The sequence below is a fragment of the Eulemur rufifrons genome, chromosome 6, assembly GCF_041146395.1.
Source record: "Eulemur rufifrons isolate Redbay chromosome 6, OSU_ERuf_1, whole genome shotgun sequence".
Classification (NCBI taxonomy): domain Eukaryota; kingdom Metazoa; phylum Chordata; class Mammalia; order Primates; family Lemuridae; genus Eulemur; species Eulemur rufifrons.
The window spans coordinates 88,892,329-88,916,785 of record NC_090988.1 but is presented as its reverse complement, the minus strand read 5'-3'; the positions used below and the strand labels follow the sequence as shown (position 1 = coordinate 88,916,785).

The window sequence follows — 24,457 nt, the reverse complement described above, 5'->3', positions numbered from 1 at the left end:
CTGTTTCAATTTCTCATTGACATTTCAAACTACAAATAAAACATAAATGTTCATTAATGATAGCAATGATGGTAAAGAATCAATATGTTGGACTACATAGATTTTTGTTTTAATGTGAATTGTATGGAACCATTTTTAGTTTTTAGGCCTTTAAGTCAGGGTTCTTTTCGCTTCGTGTGTAGAGCTAAACCTATATAGTCAGAAGAGGTTGCAGTTTTGAGGATAGAAATGGGGAAAATCTTAATTTCTCCTTCCTTTAAAAAAAAATGGATTGTTGCCAAAGCTTTTTAGCTGAAATAAATGTTAATTCTTTTAGTCTTTGAAATGTGGACTTGGTATAAACCTTTGCTTTTTCCTTACTTCTTTGGTAAGGCCTACTCTTAGTTTTCAAGGCCTACAGCAAAACCTTGTGTTTCTTAAGCCCCTTCAAGTGAAAGAGTATCATTCCCTTTGTGTTTGTGTTTGAACTGTGTGTGTGTGTGTGTGTGTGTGTGTGTCACTAATTTTTCTATAGCCTGAAAGGCACCTGCTCATTTTCTAGCCTGGTGAGTACAGCGGTGCTATATTGGGAAGTGAGGAAGGATGGAACACAAAAAGGTGCTATCATTTTTATTTAGTTACTTTTGGTTGTCCTCGGCAGCTTGTGATCATTATCCGTTTGTCTGGAAGTACTCAGTGATTATTCTTGGCTATCAATGCAGCAGGAGTTTTCTTCTGTGTTTAAAAGCAAGGGTTGTAGTGTTCTTAGGGCTCCATTAGGGGAAGAGTTTTTGTTTTATTTGTGTGTGTGTGTCTGTTTTTCTTTGGATAAGCTTCTGGCTATAGTTGGGTTTATTGTGCTTTCTCCAGCAATACTCTAGTTTCTTCTGTACATGTTGGTACTATTTTATAAAATTTCCTTAGTGTGTTAATTGTTCTTTTAGTTTAGTTTTTTCTTGTCTTTTTTTAAAATCTGGTGTTTACCAGTGACCTTCCTAAGTGACTTTTATTTGAATTATCTTTGTACTTTAGAGACATAGGAATTTGGGTCTATTATCCCATTTCTGAGAGAACAACTCCCAGTAGTTACAGTTAGTGCAATAGAAAAGGTTTTCACAGATGCAGTGCTGGGCATTGATCCTCCTCCTTGGTGCTTATAGTTTACACCCAGAACTCCCATTAGTGTTAATAGGAGGCACTTCCTTAAATCCCTTACCTGAGGGTTTTTTTTTTTTTTTTTTTTTTGGTGGTTGTTGTGGATGGCAAAAGTTTTGGTCCTGAGGTTAACTGATTATTAAGATAGAGTTGAGTTGTCTTGGGATATGGAGTGATTTACTAAGTCTGATCTGTAATTAAGAAGTTTTCGTTATGATTAGACTTAGAATACATTTATAGCCTTGTGAGCTGTGGAAGCTTGTGAATAAGGATTTTTGTACTTTATAATGTGATGAAGCAAGATTTCTTCTTTCCATTTATTTCTGCTACTACTTCTTAACCACAAAATAAATAACACTAACAGTTTTTGTATATATTGTAAGAAGACTTAGTAAAAATTATTTTTTTACTTATAAGTCTTCCTACAGTTACTCTCTGGCCTTGAAGTCTTCTGTCAGCTAGTATGGCTCACATTTTTCAAGCATATGGAAGTTAATATACACTATTTTAGAGCTTAGACACTACAGTCAGTGGTCAAGTATTAGATAATCACTGTTTACTACACCTATCCATGAATTGTGGATTTTTATTCCTTTCATTTACTTATGTACAGTCAGATGTAAGGATTCCTAGATTGAGAGTAGTGAATCTGGGTTTTAGGCTGAGCTTTGCCTCTCATTATCTTTGTAGATTTTAGCTAGTTATCTAAACTTCTTGGACCTCTGTTCTCCTGTGAAATGAAGGTATGGATCTGATACTCTGAGGTGTCCATTCTAGTTTTAGGCTATTTGAGGGGCTACTTTTCTAGGGACTGAAGGAAACAGAGTACTGTGAGGCAGGCATTGGGTTCCTAATCCTGACTGCCTGTCAGAATCTTCAGGGGGAACTTAAAAAATACAGATGTCTGGGTTCCAAATAAGACATAATGAATTTAGAATCTGTAAGGGTAAGGACTGTGAGTCTATTTTTTGAAGTTTTATTTCTTACCCTGATCTGGGATTGAGAACTACTTGTACAGGGTGTTAATTCTGCTCTATTTGTGTGTGTGTGTGTGTGTGTGTGTGTGTGTATGCATGTGTAGTCCAATTACGGAGGTAAGTCATATAGGTTAAAATGTGAGGCAGTATGTGGTTAAATTCTAAAATGAATGAGAAAGGTGATAAACACTCCAGGGGTTTAAAGAAAGGGAGAATTGGAAGTTAGGATGATTTGGGAAGGTCTTATTTATCAGTGAGTCTTTATCTGGATCCTAATGTCTGGGTGAGATTTGGATAGTTAGAAGGTAAAAGAGTATTCTTAGTATAAGAAAGAGCATAAGTAAAAGTTTGAGGAGGGGAACAATTCTTATTACAGTCTTAGTCATTATTTTATTATTCTCCTACTCTTGAAACTGCTAAACATTTTGAGGGAGTAAGCCATGAAGATATTTGGAGGAAGAGAAAATGTTCCAGCCAGAGGGAAAGAAGACCAAGTAGAAGAGCCCTTAGAAGGGAATTTTCTTCGAGTGTCTGAAGAACAGAAAAGAGGCCAGTGTTGCTGGAGCATATTGTGCAATGGGGAGATAGGAGGGCTGAGAGTAGCAGAGGCTAGTGCCTTGTGGGCCATTGTAAAGAACTTCAACTTTTTGTTCAAGTATAGTGGGAAACCATTGGAGGATTTTGAGCAGAGAAGGAATAAGATCTGTCTTGGATTTTGAAAAGCTCACTCTGGCTGCTGAAAGAATAGACTATAGTGGAGCTAAGGCAGAAGCTGGGAGGCTGTTAGAGGCTATTGCAGTCATCTAGGTGAAAGGTAATGTTGACTTGGACCATGGAGGTGGCAGTGAAGTTGAGACAAGTGGTCATAAAAGATATATTTTGAAGTAGAGGGGCATGGTTAGCTATTGGTTTAGATGTGGGATTTGGAAAAAAGAGGAGTCTAAGATGACTTTAAAAATTTTCCCTTGAGGGGTAGAGTTACCATTTATTGAGATGGGAATGACTCTGAGGAGGAGGTTGGAGGTTGAGGGATAGGTAGTCAGGAGTTTGGTTTTCGACTTGTTGGGTCTGAGATACCTATTTGACCAGTGTTGAGTGGGCAGTTGGGTATATGAGTTTGGAATTCAGGTGAAAGGTCTGGGCTGGAGATAAAAATTAGGAATTGCCAGTGTATATATCCTTGTATAGCCATGAGACTGGGTAATATCATGAAAGGGGAGAAATTCCAAGAACTGAACCCTGGGGCAATTCTACATTTTGAGGTCTTGGAGATGAGGAGGATCTAGCAAAAGAAACTGATAAGAGTAGCCAGAGAGATTAGGAGGAAAATCAAGAGAGGGTGATGTCCTGGAAGTCAAGAGTAGAAAGGGTTTCAAGAAGGAAGGAATGATCACCTGGGTCAAGTAATAGTGATTGAACGAGGAAGTGAGGACTGACTGAGACTTTACTATTGGATTTAGCAATTGAGAGGTCATTGGTGATTTGACAAGAATGGAGGGAGGCAAAGGCCGTACTAGTGTGGGTTTGGTAGAGACTGGAAGGACAGGAATTAGAGACAGTATGGTTAACTCTCTCAGGGATTTTTGCTATAAATGGGAGTATAGATATGGGACAATAACTAGAGAAGGGAGGTTTTTTGTTTTGTTTTGTTTTGTTTTTTAAAATAGAGGGTACAAAATGATCCAGTAATGATGAGGGGGAAATTGATGCTTCATGTGAGTAAAGGGAGAAGTGCTGAGGGATGTCTATGAGATAGTAAGAGAGATTGGGGATAAGAGGGATGGTTATTATGATGTTGGGGCCCAAAGGACTAAATCTCATTAAGCTGCATTCTCTTTTTTCTTCTAACCACTTACCTGCATTTAAATTTATTTTGAAGTTATTTGCTTTCTCTTGGAAGTTAGGAAGGGCAGATAAAAAGCAGCAAAGCCTACTGTATATAATAAAAGTTAGTCGTTGGACCACTGTCATCTTGGTGTAGTAGGGAAAGAGAAGAGATTGAATCTTCTGGGTAAGGTGACATTTTAAAGTGCCTTTGAATGACAATTACCTGTGCTATTCTAGTCTCTTATCAAAATTTATGATTGAGCACAGGCTGTAAACTTAATCGTTTGAAATTTGTAGTTGGGTGAATTAAATTTTGGCCTAATTTAAAACATGATGTAGTATTAAAATTTTTCTCAGCAAAATTTGTTTAATATCGATTCTTCATATGCAAAGGTTTTAGATATTTTACAAAAGATACTTAAGGAGTAGTTATTAGTCACCTTTGATTTATTTATAATATTTTAAATTTTATAACCATGTCAGAAATCTGGATGATTCATTTCTTTATTGGCTCTAATTAAAGCAGCTACCTGTGAAGTTCTGGAGAGGTGAACAACCTTCAGTTTGCAAAGAATGTATGCAGTTATTTTAGCAAGATAATATACATCTCTAAAAGCAAAAATAATTTTATTTACTCTAATTTATGTTTTGAATGTACTTTTCAAAAAAAATCTGTATTTTAAAAACTTAAACAAATATGGTTAAAGTTTTGAACTGTCTTAGTTACAAATGTGAAATGTACATGAGAATAAAATTAAGTGGACTTTTAATCAACTTAACCTGAGGAAATCAAGCTTCCATTTCAGACTTAAATGCTTTTTTGCTTATGGGTAGTGTAAAAAGTACAAATTTGTGTATAAATCTTACTTTTTTGCTGATTAGTCTTCTTAAATTACAGAAATAAAATATTTACAATTCTTTTTTAAAAATCAGTTTCAATTTTATCAATTAATATTCAGTCTTCCAGAGAAACACTTTGGGATTTCTGATGGGCACAGTATTTAGGAATCACTAGTCTAGCTTGTAATCCTAGCACTCTGGGAGGCCGAGGTGGGTGGATTGTTTGAGCTCAGGAGTTCGAGACCAGCCTGAGCAAGAGCGAGACCCCGTCTCTACTAAAAATAGAAAGAAATTATAAGGACAATTAAAAATATATATAGAAAAAATTAGCTGGGCATGGTGGCGCATGCCGGAGGTCCCAGCTACTCAGGAGGCTGAGGCAGGAGGATTGCTTGAGCCCAGGAGTTTGAGGTTGCTGTGAGCTAGGCTGATGCCACGGCACTCTAGCCTGGGCAACAGAGTGAGACTCTGTCTCAAAAAAAAAAAAATAATAATAATAATCACTAGTCTAAAAATAATTTACTCTTTTTGGGTATCTGAACCTCTTTGCAAAACTGATTAAAGCTGTGGACCCTCTTCCCAGAATACTGTACCTATACTCACATGTATAGAATTTAGCATATATATTATAGTATCATGGAGTTGACAGACCCCTCTGAAGCTCTTTCGTGGGGATCCCTTAGGCATAAAAGATTTCAGATTTTAAAATCTGCCCTAGATAGCTTACCTATGTGATTATTCTTTAACACTTTATATGCACACTTTTCCAAAAATATTTCACCAGTGTTTATTGTTTATTTCTTAGGAGAGTAGCTGTTGCAGGTGGTTAAAAGAAAGCAAGGTCTAGTGGAAAAGTGAGCTCAGTTAAAGGGATCTCCAGGTCTGTAAGCTCTTTTCCAGCTTTGCCACCAACTAGCTGAGTGACCTTTGGGGAAGTCACTTAACTTCTTAGACTTTGATTTCCTATGTGATTTCTGCAGTCCTTACAAGTAGTTTCATGAGCAGTTTCATGATTTCATGATATCGTGGTAAAATTCTCTATCAGTTTAGGATTGGCTCTGCTGATCTTTGGAGAAAATGCCCTGGAAATAAGGCAGTACATTGTGCTGCCTTTTACTGAATGTAACTTTTCAGAAGAGTTTATTTGAGAAAGAGATTATACTTTCTCAAATGCCGTATAAGTTAAAATCCCAGTCCCATCCTGATCACTCTGCATTTCAACATATTTTATATATCCTAGTTATATAAAATATGTTGTTGATTATATGTATTGCAATTATCATCACTTCTGTAGCTTGCTTTTTCACTCTCTTAATGGTGTTTTTTTTGAACAGAAATTCTTAATTTTAATTTAGTCTAATTTATCAGTCTTTTCTTTTTCATTATATTTTAAAATGGTATTATTTTACTTCCCAATCAACCATTTGGATAAAAACAGTTTTAGAAAGTCATTCATTTAACAAATAATGCTATGGGAAATGGATGTATGTGAAATTATCTCCAGCCTGAAAGAGCTAACAAGAAAGGCCTAAAAGGGAAGATAAGCTTGCAGCAGACAGTTTAAGTGTCCATTCAGTCAATTCATTGCTTTAACAAACATTTATTGAGCATTTACTATGTGCCTGGTACTATTTTAGATATCTTTTGTGTGGTACAGAGTCCTGTAGGTATTTGTAGTGTTAAGAATCCAGTTTTTAATAACTGCATCTTTCTACAGATTTTTGCATGATTTTTCTTTTGGTTGAGAGTCATTCTAATCTTGGTGATTAAAATTGTTATTTAGATGGACTTGAGAACTTTAAAAAGAACTGCTATTAAAGAAAAGGCAGGATAGAGCAGCAAATTGAATTTCTTTTGGAAATGAATGCTAACTTCATGACTTGGGGCCCTTTTAAATAATTTTAATGTATGTTTGGTATGACTGTACATGATTAAACAAAGATTTATAATCTGTGTGACATGAAGATTTTTTGAAATATTCCCTGAGGAAATGAGGCACCATTGGAATAATATTCGACAGACATACCATGTTTAAGGCACGAGGAAGACAGTTTTAGAACATGCCATGTGGAGTTTAAATAATTTAATACTAAAATATTAAGGGAAAAGTTTTAATTTTGTTTCCCAATATTGGATTGGGATCCCAAAACCTTGATTTTCTTTCTGACTTTATCACTGATTAGCTATGTGACATAGGAAAAAAATCACTTTTATGTGTGTGGTTCACAGCCTAACATCTAAGAATGTGAATGAAAAGTTTAATTAAAATTCTGACTATACATTATTATAAAGTGCTGTGATATTTAAAGCCTTACATAAGGCAAATCCATTTCAAGATTAATTGAAAAAAGGCCTTTTAAGTGGACTAAACTAAGGACTGATGTTAGCTTAATTTGTTGATATAAAACAACCGACAGTAGAGGTCCTTTTTTGGGAATGAGGGTGTGGTTGTGTGTTAGATGAGGTACATTTCATTTCTGTGTGTCTCTTAGGAAAGGAAAACCATCAACTACTTAACTTTTTTCCTTGTCTTGAAAAACTATGGAAAAGTAGAGATTTAACTGCTCTTGAGTTCTTTCTTTACTGTAAAAACTACCTATTTCTTACTTTTTTTTCTTTTGATTTTAAAACTTGGGAAACTTGTATGTGTTGTGTTTTTTCCTTCTTAAAATCAGATACAAATCTTTGAATCTTCAGCTTTTGATGATGTGTCATAAATCTGTTTGTAGTCTAATTCCATTCCCCTCCTCTTCTGTTACAGGGGACTAGACAGCTGAAGAAGAGCCAGTTTCCCCCAAATTGGTAAGTGCTTTTACTAGGCAGACATAGTATGCCTGATGCTAGTTGGATAATAATTAAAATATTGTGACTTTTTTTTTTTTGGCAAAAAGCTCTCTCCCAGAAATGAGGTTTTGCTGTTTGCATTGAGTGGAAGTGAATTTGTCTAATTTTGCAAAGCCGTATCTCAAATATATTTGTTTATAATAATACTACTGGCCTTGCATGTTCCTTTGTTTGATAACCTGTTAAAATGTAAAGGTCCCCTATGCTAAAAATGTCCTTAATACAGTGGTTAGGGTTGACAATTTGAAAGTTAGGAAATTCAAGTTTAGATTCCCAGCCAGGTACCTATAGTCCCAGTTTCTCGGGAGGCTGAGGTGGGAGGATGTCTTGAACCCAGGAGTTTGAGTCCAGTCTGGGCAACATAGCCAGGTGCCGCCTCTTAAAACAAAAACAAACAAACAAAATTAAAAAGTTAAGATTCCCACTGTATTTTGTATTACTTAATATACTGTTATATTTCATGGCCCTAGTATATGTGCAAAATGGCTAGGTCAATGTAACTGTGGGAACCTTGACTTTGAAATTTGGGACTAAGTGTTTATATTCTTAAGCTTAATATTGGATTGGCCTCGTGTCTGATATTACATTTCTAGTGTGTGTTGTTTTATGTAATTCTTAAAGAGGAAAAACTAAAGAGAGAGAGAGAGAGAGAAACGTAACAGTGTGGAGCATATAGGCAAACATTTTTTTCCTAGTATCTACTTTAATAGATTTTTTTAATGGCTTATAAATATCACACTTAATCATTTCTTTGAATGTCTAATTCAAGATCACAGATTGCACAGGGCAATCTAGTGACTAAGCATCAAACAAATATTAACTTTATTTGGAGAGTATATTATGAAAAACAATTAAACTCAAGATAGCTGGAATTGGATAGTACTCTAATACAAAGCCACTCCTTTTTTTAAAAAAATTCTCTCTCTCAAATAGTAATTAACTTAGTGGGTGGAGTAGATATAGTAGATATTTTGCTAAATCTTCTTTGTGATAATTTATGGTCTTTGAGGTGTCACTCTTCCTTTTAGGAATTGGGCTTTGAACATAAAAGGGAGGCACTTGAACTGGTTAACCTTGCATTTTACTACATTTTTATTCTACTTGCCTTTCTCCCATGGAACCTTTTAAGATAAATAATCAAGATCCTGTAGCCCTTTGCTTTGATATGTGTTAGAATCTTTAGGGGCCTTCTCTTCCAACCTTTTACTCTGTGTGGCAGTTTCTTCTATATCCCTGACAAATTGTTATTCAGGCACATACTGAACACTACATTTAAAAAAATGTAGCTCATTATTTTCTATAATGTATTCTGAGAACTCTAATCTCACAGAACTGAATAAATATTATCAAGGTGGGGTGTGGGCGGGAAAAGGGTTCTATGGTCAAATAATTTGGGAAATGCTGCGTTAAAGTTAAACAGGTTTCTTTACTGCAGGACTTCTCAGAACCTTTAATATGCTAATGTGCATTGTGAATCTCCGAGAGGGGGATATGATATGCAGCATTCTTGAATACTTCTAATGACAGGGAGCCCACTACCTCATAAGGTAACCCATTCCTTTTTTGTACAGCTCTAATCCTTAGTTCTTCCTTATCGATCTGAAGTCTATCTCCCATAACTTCCACTTCTATTAAGTACTTACTTATTTGTTATGCTGAGACCACCACACCCACTTGTGTTATCCTTTGTGTGGTATGTATTTGTAATATTCTGGCCACGCTTGTCTGGACAGTTTTTTTAAAAAAATGAAATAGCATTTTGGTAAATGTGGCAACATATTCTAAACTTTTGGCCTTATTGTCACTGTGCTGTCATACACTACTACCTAGCCTCCTACATTTTGAATTTCTGTGAATTTTTAAATTTACTTCAATATTTCTGTTGGGTATGGTTGGGATAATTTTCTTGGACAATGCTTGATTTTTGTAAAGAAAGATAGGAACTAAATGTGTGTGTGTGCAGACAGCCTGGGCCCCAGGAAACCAAGGTAGAAGCCATACACTGGGATAAACGCTAATGATAGGAAGGGGTGGGACACTGCTGCAGGCCTGTGAGGAGAGGATGCTGCTTGGGAGCTCTGGCCTGACCCAGAACTCCGCAAAGTCCTCGTATTGCAGTGGTTTGACCTGTGTAGGTATTTCTTTTTTAAAAAATGAGGACTTGCCTGCCCTGAAAAAAGCAACCGAAGGGAAAAATAAATATTTTATATTCAGTCACATTCAAACATTCAGATATCACAAATCTAATATATGCATATATTTTAAAATTTTAATTTAACAGGAAACATCATTTAATAGGAAACAACATTATTAAATTTAATTTAATAGTTTGGAAACATTTAACTAGCTAAGGTGATTTTTGTCAACAGCTGTCATGCCAGGATTTGAGTATAGTAACCTTGCCAGATTCAAAGGGTAGCCTCTAAAGTCAGGGTTGCCAAGCTCTTTGTGCAGTAACATTTTCTGTTGACCTGTGTGGAGTGTTACCAAAGAAATACTGCAATGAAAATAAATCAAGATATGTTGTAAATTTGCTAAATGATAAGAAAAATATTATATTGTTTTTTAATGTTGTCATTTTTTATTGATTCATGTTAATAAATGTTAAAGTTTCAATAAATACTATTAAAAGAATTTTATTTTTAGCATTCATGGTAATTTTTAGCAGTATTAGTTAATTAAAGATACTATTTTATCTCTCTGCATGTTAGATACATAGTAAGAAACAAGTGTTTTGTATAAATTGAAACCTGATATTTGAATATTAGGCATGAGATTAGAAGATACATAGATCTGTCAAGACTTTCTGCTTTTTCCTATTTTAAAAAATTAATTAAGCCTACTTTAAAGACTTGTATCTGAGAATATAGATCAAAAGCAGAGGAATTGTATACTAAATAAATGCATGGTGTAGAGAACATGGAGTTGTCCATTATCGGGGACAGTCTAGGAGCACACTGTTGTTGACTTATTCTTTTTCTTTTTTTTTTTTCTTTATCGAGACAGTCTCTTTGTCACCCTGGCTAGAGTGCAGTGGTGTCATTTATAGATCACTGCAACTTCAAACTCCTGGGCTGAAGTGATCCTCCTGCCTCAGCCTCCTGCGTGGCTGGGACTACAGGCAAATGCCACCATGCCTGGCTAAGTTTTCGATTTTTTATAGAGACAGGGTCTCACTCTTGTTCAGGCTGATCTCAAACTCCTGACCTCGAGCAATCCTCCTCAGCCTCCCAGAGTGCTAGGATTACAGGCATGAGCCCCTGCACCCGGCCTCATTGGCTTGTTCTTAAAGTAACTGTTGGTTAATGAGTCAAGTTTTGATTGGAAAAAGGTTTATGTCAATTCAGTAACAGAGCAAAATACTTCTTAGCAGTGAAATCAGTAATAGCTTTCCTGTAAGTTATTAGAATCATAATAAAAGACCTGGAGGTCACTTACCTCCAAGCAGACCTATACCCAGAAAAATAGTTAAAAGCTCCTTTCTTAGAGAATTTGAGGGAAAAAAGCCTTCAGTCTTCTAGAAATATACTATGTTGAGAAGTTTTATTAAAAAGTTTGTTTTAAGAAAGGAGTTAAGACTAATATGTAAAACTTTATAATTTACAAAGGGCTTTTCATACAACTTTTTCTTGTTTAAACTTCATAACAATCTTATGAACTAGGTAATATTGTTTCCATTTTCCTGATTTGCAAGCAAACAAACCCGGAGGATGAGAGTAGTCGCACAGTGTGTGTAATTAGTGTTTTTTGTGTTTTTGGATAGTAAATGTTCTTTCCAGATATCCCAGCGGCCTTTTTTAGTGGGATTTGGTTATTATTTTTGTTTGGTTTGTGTGTTTGGTTTTATGTTTTGTTTTTTGTTATTTGAAGGTGAGAGCCCATTAGGTATCCTAGTGGTTTGCATGGATAGTTTTGAAGTTGCAAATGTTAGTAATAGTATTTTGCTCTAGGCAAGTCCCTTTGCTGCTGGTGGTATGTAGAACTGGGGGGTGGGGAAAAGCTTGTGCCTGAATAAAGTGTGTCTAGCATGGTTTTGTGAGTCTATTTGTATTCACCTTGCAGCAAATGATTTGTTGTTTATGACGTATTAGAATTGATCAAAATACGACAAATCATCTTTTACAAATTTAGCAAATAATTCTTTCTTTGGACGCTATAAATTGCCCAAATAACGTTCACATGATGGCTGCGTGAATTGTCTGAGACCCCAAAATGTTTTTTAAAAGAATTCAACATGTGCTTCCCTTGTTTTTATAAACTATAAATAAACATATATATAGTTTCTTTAGGCAAAGACCAATATTTTAAAATTACTATCCAGAGAGATCTTTCTGAAAAAAAGAATTTGAAATGAATCTTCTAATCCTTCATGTTTTTCTATAACTAGTCACTACCTTTTTTTTTTAACCCTTCAGTTTAATTGTGAAATAAAATGAGTAATTGACATTTAGAGTCTTTGCCAAATAAATCATCATGCCTTTGTGTGTCTCTAATAAGCAGACAACAGTCTGATGGAGGACGTAAGAGCCATCAGCTCCTCATTAACTGGAGTTGCAGGCTTCTTATGTGCGAGGCACTCTTTGACATTTAAGAGTCTCCAGGTTAAACCCTGGTTTTACCTTCTCTTTTCCTGAACATTTTGTTTTATCAGTATAAAATTTTCTGGTGCTTTATCTATCAATCCTTGGTTAATTTTGTCTTATTTAAAAAGAAGTATATATTTTTTATGGAAAAGTTTGAAAATACAAATAAAGAAGAAAGTAAATAACTCTCAGTGGTACCACCCAGAGATAACCATCAGCAAATTATGAAGTGCCACCTGACACAAATTCTAGCTAGCTCTGAGTACTATTATTTTTACAAAGCTTCTTCAGTTTGATAGACAAAACATACCTCCTTAAAATTTACATTTCTACGTCTCTATTGAAGATGGAGGTTTTTCATGTTTCATGTCTCAGGTTTTCACGTTTCTTCTGTAAATTGCTTCTTCATGGATTTTTGTTATTAATTTGCAAGAGCTCTAACTGTATAAACTATATTAACCCTTTGTCATGTATATTGTTAAGTTCTCCATGTTTTTAATCTGCTGTTTGTTTCCGGAGTATATGTGATTTGAGTTAAACTATGGTATTATATGTTACTATCAGAATAAAATATGGCCTTTCTGGTTTTGAAAATACCTCTTCAACTTGAAGGTGATTTTTTATTTTACAAAAACTATAAGGAATCAAAAATCTTTGTTTAAGTCAGTAACTTAATGATTCTGATATTGATTGATTGATTGACTATAGTTCCAAACTTTCTTAAAGATAATAAGTAGCTAAAATACCCAGGTTTGTTCATCAAAATATATCTCCTTTCCCAAATTATCTTCCCTAGATATACTACCTTTATGAAATTTTTCAGTTAATAATATAATTGTACAGTAAACCTTTCCTAGCCTCCACAGATACAAACTTAAAGGAATTTTGTACTTTTGGAATTTATTCTTTTTTAGGTTAGAGTATTCTAATATTACATAAAATAATATATAAATCTGAAGGGAGAGATTTCTACTGATGTTTTATGCCTAGTGAGAATAAGAAAATATAGTGAAAACTCATATTCATAAGAATACATTCTCTAGTTAATGATTCCATTATAACTCTATGAAATCAGTTTTCAAAGGACTTCCAGAAAACTTAGATTGAATATGGACTTTATCCATAGGTAAATAATTTTTGTAAAATGTGAAGATCATAGATCTCATTGTGTTGGTTTAAGGAGTAGTGGTTCTGCTAGCTTTCTTTTTTTTTTTTTTTTTTTTTGTTGAGACAGAGTCTCACTTTGTTGCCCAGGCTAGAGTGAGTGCCGTGGCGTCAGCCTAGCTCACAGCAACCTCAAACTCCTGGGCTCAAGCGATCCTACTGCCTCAGCCTCCCGAGTAGCTGGGACTACAGGCATGCGCCACTATGCCCGGCTAATTTTTTCTATATAGATTTTTAGTTGTCCATATAATGTCTTTCTATTTTTAGTAGAGACGGGGTCTCGCTCAGGCTGGTCTCGAACTCCTGACCTTGAGCAATCCACCCGCCTCGGCCTCCCAGAGTGCTAGGATTACAGGCGTGAGCCACCGCGCCCGGCCTCTGCTAGCTTTCTGATTGTTCTCTTCCTCAATTTGTGTGAATACTGAAAAGTTGCTCTAGTTACAAGCTTTATAGGTGCAAAGAAGAAAAGAATTTGAAGTAAAGTTTAAATTTATTCAAGCAAAAACAGACTTTTGCTTTGGTAGAGTACCCAAAATCACGTCTAAGGCCACATTCAAGGAAAAAGGAAAAAAAATAATATAGGAGAAATTAGCCACTGAGTTAATCTAAATTGCAGTAGTGATAAGGGGAGGAGGATAGGAGATCAGATGGGGTATCACGTTCACGTTCACAAATTCAGACTTTTGACATCATCTCTATGTGCAGTTATACATATGTATAGTCAAAGATATGACCGGCAAACTTGAAAAGAAGATGATACTCATCGTAAAGCTGGAAAGGTGTTTCAGTAGTAGACCACCTTGTATGTTGCACACGCTAGGTACATTTTTTTTAATATCCCTGTCGTAACTTTGTGGATAGCAGAGTTGGATTACATTGTATTTGTAAGTATTGGTTTGTTAAATGAAAATGTTCAAGTTATACCAGAGTTTCCCCCATTGTGAGTTTCTTTGTTTTTTTAATAGAGTAAGAGCCTATCCAAGTAAAAGTATGCTGGCATTCTTTAACTCTCCAGTCCACTCTGTGTAATGTTTAAAAATGTATGACCCTGTTGTTATGTGTCTCCTTCTAAGGACAATGTGTCCTAGATGGTTATAGTCTTTCCTGTTAAGACTCTCACTTAAGGCAGTAGCGGTCTTGTTAAACTCTGTATCCTCAGTATGTAGTGTGTAACATGGTGCTGAGCAGGTAGTAGGTGCCGAGAGGTTTCCATAACCAGATTAAACCCTTTTTTAGGTTTTTCATTTCTTAGTTATTTGAAATGTTCTGTAGAGGAATGCTCAAAGAATAAAATCCAGAAAGTTTTGGTACTGAATTGTTTTTGGTGAAAAAATCTGTTTGGGACGTTTCTTGCCCTTTGTTAAAGAATCAAATATTATTTTGACTAACATATTTTATTTAACATAAGTATTTTCTTTATTCCCAATATAATGATCCAAAACATTTTATGATCTCTACAGCTGCAGTGAGAAGAGGAGTTTGTTATTTTAAACAGAGGCTGAAGAAACTATAGAATTAGCAGACAGAGAAAGTGGAGAAGGTAGAGGATGGAGTTGCAGACTCTACAGGAGGCTCTTAAAGTGGAAATTCAGGTTCACCAGGTATGTTGTATTATTGGCTTCTCCTACATCATGTTATTAAGTACTGGCTAAGATTAGAAAACAGGACCATCTCTGGTTTTTAGTATAGTTTTTTTTTTTTTGAGACAGAGTCTCACTTTGTTGCCCGGGCTAGAGTGAGTGCCGTGGCGTCAGCCTAGCTCACAGCAACCTCAAACTCCTGGGCTCAAGCAATCCTCCTGCCTCAGCCTCCCGAGTAGCTGGGACTATAGGCCTGTGCCACCATGCCCGGCTAATTTTTTCTATATATATTTTAGTTGGCCAGATAATTTCTTTCTATTTTTTTAGTAGAGACGGGGGTCTCACTCTTGCTCAGGCTGGTCTCGAACTCCTGACCTTGAGCGATCCACCCGCCTCGGCCTCCCAGAGTGCTAGGATTACAGACGTGAGCCACCGCACCCGGCCCTTTAGTATAGTTTTTAATCATCTTTAAGACAGTTGTCATGCATTTTCTTTTTATCACTATTCAGCAAATTCATAGATACTACTTTTAAATACCTTAATGAAATATTTCTGACTTCCTTTCCAGAGAAAAGAACTGAAAATATTTTTTTCATACACCAAAGGTGTTAAAAAAAACCCTTTTTTTCCCTGTTTTTTGGTTCATCTGAAGGACTTTGTTCAGGTGATTTAACTTGCATATTTTAAATAACAAGACATGTTTAATTCAACTACCATATGCACCAAAGTTTTTACTCATATGACTCAGCTTTATGCCTTCATCCCAATTTTTAGTAAAGAAAACGTGATTGTCTTCACAGATGTTTAAATTTTAAATTTCATGATTCTTACATTTTACCTCAGGTACCTAGACTAAATAAACATTTAAGGTATATAACTAAAGGTTGGGCACGGTAGCTCACACCTATAATCTCAGCACTTTGGTAGTCAAAGGAGGGAGGATCGCTTGAGGCCAGGAGTTCAAGACCAGCCTGGACAACATAGCGAGTCCCCTTGTCTACAAAAAACAAAAATTAGCTGGGCTTGGTGGTAGCACGTGCCTGTAGTCCCAGCTACTTGGGAAGCTGAGGCAGGAGGATCACTTGAGCCCAGGAGTTTGAAGTTGCTGTGAGCTATGATAGCGCCACTGCACTCTAGCCCAGGCAACAGAGCAAGACCTTGTCTCCAAAAATGTGAATATATATGTATATATAAATAAAACATGTTGTAACTATATTTATGTTTTATAATGTTTCTATATAATATCAATAAAATAATATTAAAATATTAAATATAATCTATATATTTATATAATAAAAATAAATATAATTATAATCATGGCAAAACTGTTCTTAAATAATTAACATTTATTGTGTAAACAGAATGTCACTGTTTATATCTGTTTTTTGTATATTGCATATATATAAGCCTTGGTACTCAAAGTGATAAATATTGATGAGTTGACTACTTTTGAATGTATAACAATTGAGGATATGGGAATGGAGAGGAGAAGGGAACTTTTAAAAGGTGTTTGTTCTTAGGTATAGTTTCCCTTGTTTTATCTGACTAGTCTAATGTAACATTAATTTATGAAATTGTTGGGAGAGTATCTTGAGCCTTTGATAACTACTAGATTTGCACATTACCCAGAATTAATGTGAAGGAGAACTTATAAGAGACTCAAAGGCACTTATATATATTTTTACATTCAATCTTTATATGTTCAGAAATCCCTGCTGCTGCTTTGGATCTTGTTAAACTCTTGCTCAGCACCAGAGTTTGCCTTGTATAGGTGGGCTTCTTTTGGTATATAATAAGTTATACACATTTTATTTATATTTTTGGCCTTGCTTCTGGTACTAATTGAGAAGAATAAAAATTTATTTACAAAAGAAAGCTAGTCTTTTTCCTGGGTGAAAGTATTTTAACATTGAAGTATCTTAAATACACAATTTGACTGAATGGCAAGTGACAAAAGTTAAATTAATAATTTGTTTAAAGCTGACATCATCACAGAATGAATTTTGGGAGTATAGTAATCACTATGAATTTTGGTGTAAATCAAAGATAATTTTATGGTGTATGTGATTTTTGGAGTTTTTCCTCCTCTCAAGAAACATTGAGATGGCAAAGTTAGCATTCTGCGTTTAGTTTCTCCTCACAAGATAATGGGCAAGTCCCAAATATGCCTTCTTTGAAAGACTCATGACCTAAATTGGAGTTAATTACTAACTTAAATACAGTTCTTAAATATTATTTTGTTTCATATTTTGAATTTAAGTATATCACTTTTTATAAACATTACAATTATGAAAACATTCAATCTTTGTTATCTAATTAAAATTTTAAAATTACATTTGTTGACTCAAAAGGAATATGGTATTTTTCCTAAAGTTATCTTAAATGTTATCTTAATATTCATATTAACTGTCAATTTCCCTGTGTATTTATCTGTTTGTTTTGAGCATAAAATTAATAGCTTTTATTGTTATCCTTTTATTACACAACATTTTGTTTATATAATAATAAACATTTATTTATATGTCAGTGAATAATATTTCAACATATAAAGCATTTGAGATATTCAACTCCAGTTCTATATGTAATACTTTCCTATTTTTTAGAAAAGAATTTAATTATTAATAGTAAATCCAAGTGACATGCTTTGTCAATAAAACTGGTGTTATTGTAATTGGATATGGGGTAACCTGCATCATCATTGATCATGACAAGTTCAGGGATGCCAGAAATGACATCAAAGTAGGGGCATTGGTGGTTAGGCTGAGGCCAAAGCCAGAACATACATTTGACTAATTACTGGGAGAAAAGCCACCTTTTGTTGCATTTCCAGTTAGGGAAAAAATTAGGGCTAGAATTGAGCTTAATGGATAGAAAATACATTACGAAACAATGATACTGCTGTGATAGAAGTATATTTTTGTTCTTTATGTTGTTTTTATGAATGTTTAAGATGTTTAAGAAAGTGGCAATGTACACATAGTTGATGTTCAATAAATAAATAATATGGCCTGTGATAGACATCTCATCTTTTGGGGAAAATCACCTTTCCCCCCCCTTCTTTGATTGTTCTTATGTAGATTTGATGTAAGTCGTATTTAAACAAAACAGCCTCAGACAACATATAAATCAACGAGTATGGCTCTGTTCCATAAAACTTTATTTATAACAACAGGTGGTAGACCAGATTTGGCCTGTGGGCTGTCATTTGCTTACCCTTTGCATAAAGTATATCCTCATGAAAAATTGCTGCATTCTTGCAATAGAAAGTAACTTAACTTTGTTAACATAATGTCAGCTTAAAGTCACAAGGGATCTAGATGGTCTAGTAAGTTGCCCAGGTTGTCTTGTCCTATCCCTGATTATCTAAAATGTAGTTTAACTGCTTATAGATACAAAAGTTGGTTTATTTACTTCCTCTAGAAGTAGAGACTTAGTGTGGTGGTTATCAGTCAATTTTTACATTCCATTGTCATGGAAAAAAACATTTTAGCTTCATAAAGATAACATTAGTATAGTGGCCAGCTCTCTGGTAACAAAATCAGAAACAAAAATCAAGAGATTTTTTTCATTGAAGATTGTAGCTAGTGCGTTAGTGTAAAAATGTATACGTGTAAAACCGTGTGTTTCAATTCCCTTGAATCTTGGAATGTGTATTACTATTTTGTAGATTAAAACTAGGATATAGAAGAGTTACTACTGTCAAATATGAAGTAGAATATAGTAACATATACCTTGTGTATTTGAAGGTCACATGATTGGCACCCTCAGTTATCCAGAATGTATCTTAGCACCAGAAAGAAAGGCTTTTGACCAATGAGAATAAATTTCAGAAGTGATTCACCAAAGATTATACATTTTATTCAAGGGAGATTTCTTAGGTTACTACAACCTATTCACTCATCTTAAAATTAGTCCAGTGAGTAGATCACACAGATCTGAAGGATCACATTTGAGTTAAGGTTTAGGGGTGTTAGAATAGTAGCAAAATTTGCTAGCTAACTGCTTGGCATTAAGGAGTAGACTGAAAAAATGCAGATATAAGAACTCTAAAACATGGCAGTTTGTGGCCTTTTATTGTAAGGACTTTATTGCATTGTTTATAGTATATTAATTGATAGAATACCTCCAAGTATTACTAAAAGATTGACTTTTTTCTGTTTAAGAAGGTAGATAAGTATGTATTTTAGAAAGATTTTTATTTTACAACTAAACAATTAAAAGTGCCTTGTCATTCGAAGAGAGTGACAAATTTTTCCATTATATGAAAAATTCACTTGGAGAAGAGCTTATTTTCAGATACTTATAGGAATAAACCTTCTGATACTCCTTTATCCTTGGAATTCTTCTGTCCATGGTTATTGTTACGTTTGGGCAGTGATGTTTTTAGAAGTTGGGTTAGGTCAAAGGGCATTCATTTTTCTCTGTTTTTCATTTGTTTGGGCTTCTGGTTTCTCATTCAGTATTGGGGTAGGAAGCACACTCTTTCCCAGAGGAACCCAGGTAGGTAGAGGTTTGCATTGTTGTTCCTCCACTTCTTTGTTCTCAAATGCTGAGCATCGCTGCTCCACAGAATATATCATCCTCTGCACCCCTCTTTCCTTGAGAGAAGACAGTGGCAAAGTCACATCTGACACTAGGCTCCTTCTGTGGTAAGAACCAAACCAACAGACCTGCCAAATCTGTACTTTGCTGTGTACAAACAGGCCGGTTTTGTGTGGGATCAGCTTCTTTCCAGGCCTTGTTTGGGACTCTAGACAATAACATTTTAAAGTGATGTTTGGCTTTTGGAGCATCCAGCTTGTTTAAATTGTCTTTCAAAGCTACCGTCCCCTATCCCTGTGTCCAGATTTAAAAATCAGGCACTTTTTAATTTCAGTATAAAGTGGTAGTTTGATTTTTTCTTTCTATTAAGAAAAGTGCATCATTAGGCGTTTACATGGATCACAGAAGCTTTTGGTCTGTTCTGATTGTAGTGTTGCTCATTTTTTTGTGTTGACTTGAAATCCTAGATTTTTGGGGCCAAACCTGATTAGCTGTAGAGCGTTAATATATATGTAAGACTGATGGCTCTTTTTCTCTCTTTATTATCAGAAACTGGTTGCTCAAATGAAGCAGGATCCACAGGTAAAGTACTATTGTTATTCATTTAATTTTTAAATTACAAAATAAATTAAAATGGCCATAATATACTGAAATGTAGATGATCCTTAAGTTTAAAGAACGATTTCATTGCTAATGGCAATTATTTTTAGCATATTGGTCTTCATGTTTTAAGGTTATTTTTTTTTTACTTTTATGTTTATTGCTTTGAGTATTTTAGGAAAAAATTGAGAGTTTATACTCTTCATATAGCTTAAATTTCATTTCCATAAACCCACATATTCTAAATCAGAGTTTGTGAGGCTTTCCTGTAGTCTCAAAATTATTGAAAGTGGCTCCAAACCATTTTTATTTATTTGTAGTTAATAATATAGAACATTTGAATAGTACTGAATTTCAGGGTAAGAATTTTAGAATAATTTTTTTAAGCATTTTAGAAAATTTCGTTTTCCAAAGGGCTCCTAAAGAGGGTTTTAAAAGTACTTTAATGATCCAAAAAATGTTACCTTTTTTTAAAATTCTTGTAGGAGTTTTGGACTTAGGCATTTTATTCTCTATTCCCAGAGAAATCTTCCTAAAAAGTTGTCTTGTCTTCTTATGATCATCTGTATTGTTCAGGCATCTCTTTTGCAACCATTAAACAGTGGGTCATAAGTACAAAGTGTATTTATCAGATTCATCTATATATATTTGGGATGTTAAACATACCATACATGCTTCATTGTAAAGTAAAATAAATTTTTTTTTTTTTTTTTTTTTTTTTTTGAGACAGAGTCTCACTCTGTTGCCCAGGCTAGAGTGAGTGCCGTGGCGTCAGCCTAGCTCACAGCAACCTCAAACTCCTGGGCTCAAGCGATCCTACTGCCTCAGCCTCCCGAGTAGCTGGGACTACAGGCATGCGCCACCATGCCCGGCTAATTTTTTCTATATATATTTTTAGCTGTCCGTATAATTTCTTTCTATTTTTAGTAGAGGTGGGGTCTCGCTCTTGCTCAGGCTGGTCTCGAACTCCTGAGCTCAAACGATCCGCCCACCTCGGCCTCCCAGAGTGCTAGGATTACAGGCGTGAGCCACCGCGCCCGGCCGTAAAATAAATTTTTTGATTGAACAATGGTACTGAGGCACTTTGATTTTTGAAAATGGAAAATAATATTCATCTCTACAAATGTAGGACTCAGTGGTCTAACTCTATTGTGTTTTAATATAATCCATTGATTCTGAGAATTGGCATTGGTAGCCCATACTTCCTCCTGTTGGACAGTCTAACTTGTGTGAAAAATTTCTTTTTGATTTTTTTATATATTCACAGTTTAAATTGGATTTAGGGAACCAAGAGGGGGTAGACCTTAGATTAATAGATATCATATTAATAAATACCATATTTAAAGTGGTAACCTCCATTATCAACAACTGTGAAATATTATTAGAAACTAGCATTTTTGTTAAAGCTGGTGATCATGTAACAGAACAACCTTAACCTGAGGAATCTCAGGGGGCAGTAAGTTGTTGGACAGCATTGTGGGTGATCTCATTAGAGAAGTCGTATATCAAATACACTTACAAGAAATTCCAAATGGCCGGGCATGGTGGCTCACGCCTGTAATCCTAGCACTCTGGGAGGGTAGGGCAGGAGGATCACTTGAGGTCAGGATTTCGAGACCAATCTGAGCAAGAACAAGACCCCGTCTGTCTCTACTAAAAATAGAAAAAATTAGCCGGGTGACTAAAAATAGAAAAAATAGCTGGGCATGGTGGTGTGTGCCTGTAGTCCCAGCTACTCAGGAGGCTGAGGCAGGAGGATCGCTTGAGCCCAGGAGTTTGAGGTTGCTGTGTGCTAGGCTGATGCCACAGCACTCTAACCCGGGCAATAGAGCGAGACTCTGTCTCAAAAAAAAAAAAAAAGAAAGAAAGAAAGACATTCCAAATGGAATAGACATAAAACTCAATCGAGGGGGAGGTTGTGTGTCCCAACCCTTACAGAAGACCAGGCAGGGTAAATTGAAAAAACTATATGTGAGATGATCAATAAGAGCAGTCTCATTGCGGTGGCATTCAGTCTACTGGTAGGCTGTCCTGCTACATTAAACTTTCGAAAATTTTAATTTTGGAATTTTTTTGCCCACTTGAGTAAAAGGCAAGCATGCTCAGTGTATGTCATCTAAAATAGTATTCTTTTTTTGATTCCTAGAATTTTAGAACTGAGAAAATGCCCTGGTAGTCAGTGTGTTAATTTGAATGATGTAGCGTTAAGGCAGTTGCAGTACTGACAGCTTTTCAGATCCAGGCTAAAATAACAAATGTACTTTGCTAAATAAGGGAGAGGGCAAGTGGAGAAAAACCTCTTAATCTTTGTTGATAATGCCAGTAAGCATGCAGTGTATGTGTAGTTATAACCTCCATTTTCCTGCTTTTGTCTGATTAGTGCAGCTCTAGGTTTTCTGTCAACTGATACTTTGTATAAGGAATAACAATATTTTAGTAGACAGGTACTATTATAGTACAAGATGCTAAAATATAGAACTTCTTGTAATTTAAAACAATTGCAAAGAAGCTACCCGTTTTAGTGCGAGAAGCCTGCATTTAGGATCTGTGCATTAGGTGGTGGTGTTATGACTACAATTTAATGCATGACAAATTTGATTGGCTAAATGCTTATGGTTGCTTCGTCATTTGTAATACAGTATGCATAGTCCTCTTGCTACTATTCTGTTAACAAATGAAATATCTTTCTCACAGATATTTTTTCTTTCCAATCAGAATGCTGACTTAAAGAAACAGCTTCATGAACTCCAAGCCAAAATCACAGCTTTGAGTGAGAAACAGGTAGGGGAAAGGGGTGGGGGGGCGTATTTTTAACATTGTGTTCTAAAGATATGTCTGTTCGAGGCTTCTAAGAGAACTGCTATTTTTCCTCATGTGTGAAAATAAGTGTGGGCAGCCAGACTCAGTTTTAATTTTGCTTGAGCTGTGTTTATCTATTTTTATTTTTGGTTGAAATCAGTCTCTGGAGTATCCCATGGGTACATGTTACTGGCAAATATCTAAAAGCAATGTGGCACGCTGCCGTTGACTGTGTTAATTAAACTCTATAGTTTACCCATAGGGGAAAAGGGTAAAGAAAGTTAGTGGGAGTATGTGATAGAGAATCATGTAGCTGCTGTTTGTACCTTGTTACCTGTCTTAAAGGCTTGAGCTGACATCTAATCTTTGTGGGGAGAATAGTTGTAAGTAGATTGCCTGAAACGTAGGTCTCCCATTCTACATATCATCATACTTTTATGTTAATCTCTACTAGATATTGACCAACTATTATGTGAACACACTTTGGTAAAAACTTGTTAGATTTATGCTGTATAGGGCAAGAAAAGAGCATCTTGCTTTTTTCCAAGGCTATCTGAAAAATATTCTTTGGAATTTTTTGTACAATGACCTCCACTTTACCAGTTCAGGCAGCTCCTGCCACCAGGTGGAGTGTGACAGTTGATAGAGCTATAAGTAAATGCCTATGGTAATCTGACAAAGTATTCGTTTTCTTATTCTTTTCCCACCACTCTCCCCCTGGTTAAAAAGCGCAGTTTTCTGTCTTGGAGTAGGTGAATGTATGAACCAAAAGAATAAGGTGATTTGTAGTTGATAGTTCATGCTAATGACATTTTACTGAAGATTTTTGACTAAATAGTTGTCAATAACTGATTTTTATTTTTTTTAACTTTTATTTAGTGAAATAATAGTAGTGAGAGTAATTTATTCCTAGAGAATTTTTATTGTGTTTGCATTGTATTTTCATTTAACTGAGGGGAGAAATAAACCTCGAGAACTCTGTGGAATAGATACGAGTTGTTAATGTTTCAGAATAGCATCTTCTTACAAGCTGCGTGAACAACTGCTTTTTACTCCTCCCTCCTATTCTTATGCTTCCCCATCTTGTCTTCTCCACAGACAGGAGGTATTTTAGATTAGGGAATTGCCAAACTAAAATTGGGAGGAGGTGGGATGGTGGAGAACAATTTGTAAGGAAAAATATAAACAGAGTTGGTTAGTATGTATTTGGCTCTGAAATGTGATTCAGTTCTCTAAAGTCAAAATGACGCGTGTTAGTGAAAGTGTTCTAGCTTTAGAATTCTGTTAGCGCTGAGCCTCCTTATAGTTTCAGGGTTAGTTTGACAAGATGCCAATGAATGAGTCACTTTTGCTGAAAAATTCTTGTGTTCCAGCAGGGAAAGGTGAGAACTGATTACTGGAGTAGCGGGGTGAGGGGGATGCTGTCGCAAAGTTAAGACAACCTAAGGCTACATTTGGGGAAAGTGGGGCAATTTTAAAAATTTATGTTTATTTGAAATTTGTGTTTGTGAGAACTAATATAAAGATTTGGTTTATTCTGTAACTTTTTATTCTTTATTTTTTTTTT

General features: G+C 35.2%; 1 protein-coding gene across 1 annotated transcript in view; it reads left to right on the top strand.

Moving 5' to 3' along the window:
- Window positions 1–24,457, top strand: part of PHF21A (PHD finger protein 21A) — a 177,942-nt gene that overhangs the window by 19,270 nt on the left and 134,215 nt on the right. The window contains exons 2-6 of the mRNA XM_069469870.1: window positions 7,540–7,580; window positions 9,058–9,169; window positions 14,830–14,970; window positions 20,041–20,073; window positions 22,807–22,872. Of these exons, the coding sequence (XP_069325971.1) occupies window positions 14,917–14,970; window positions 20,041–20,073; window positions 22,807–22,872 (153 nt within the window). The 5' untranslated portion in view covers window positions 7,540–7,580; window positions 9,058–9,169; window positions 14,830–14,916. The remainder of the gene's footprint in view (window positions 1–7,539; window positions 7,581–9,057; window positions 9,170–14,829; window positions 14,971–20,040; window positions 20,074–22,806; window positions 22,873–24,457) is intronic.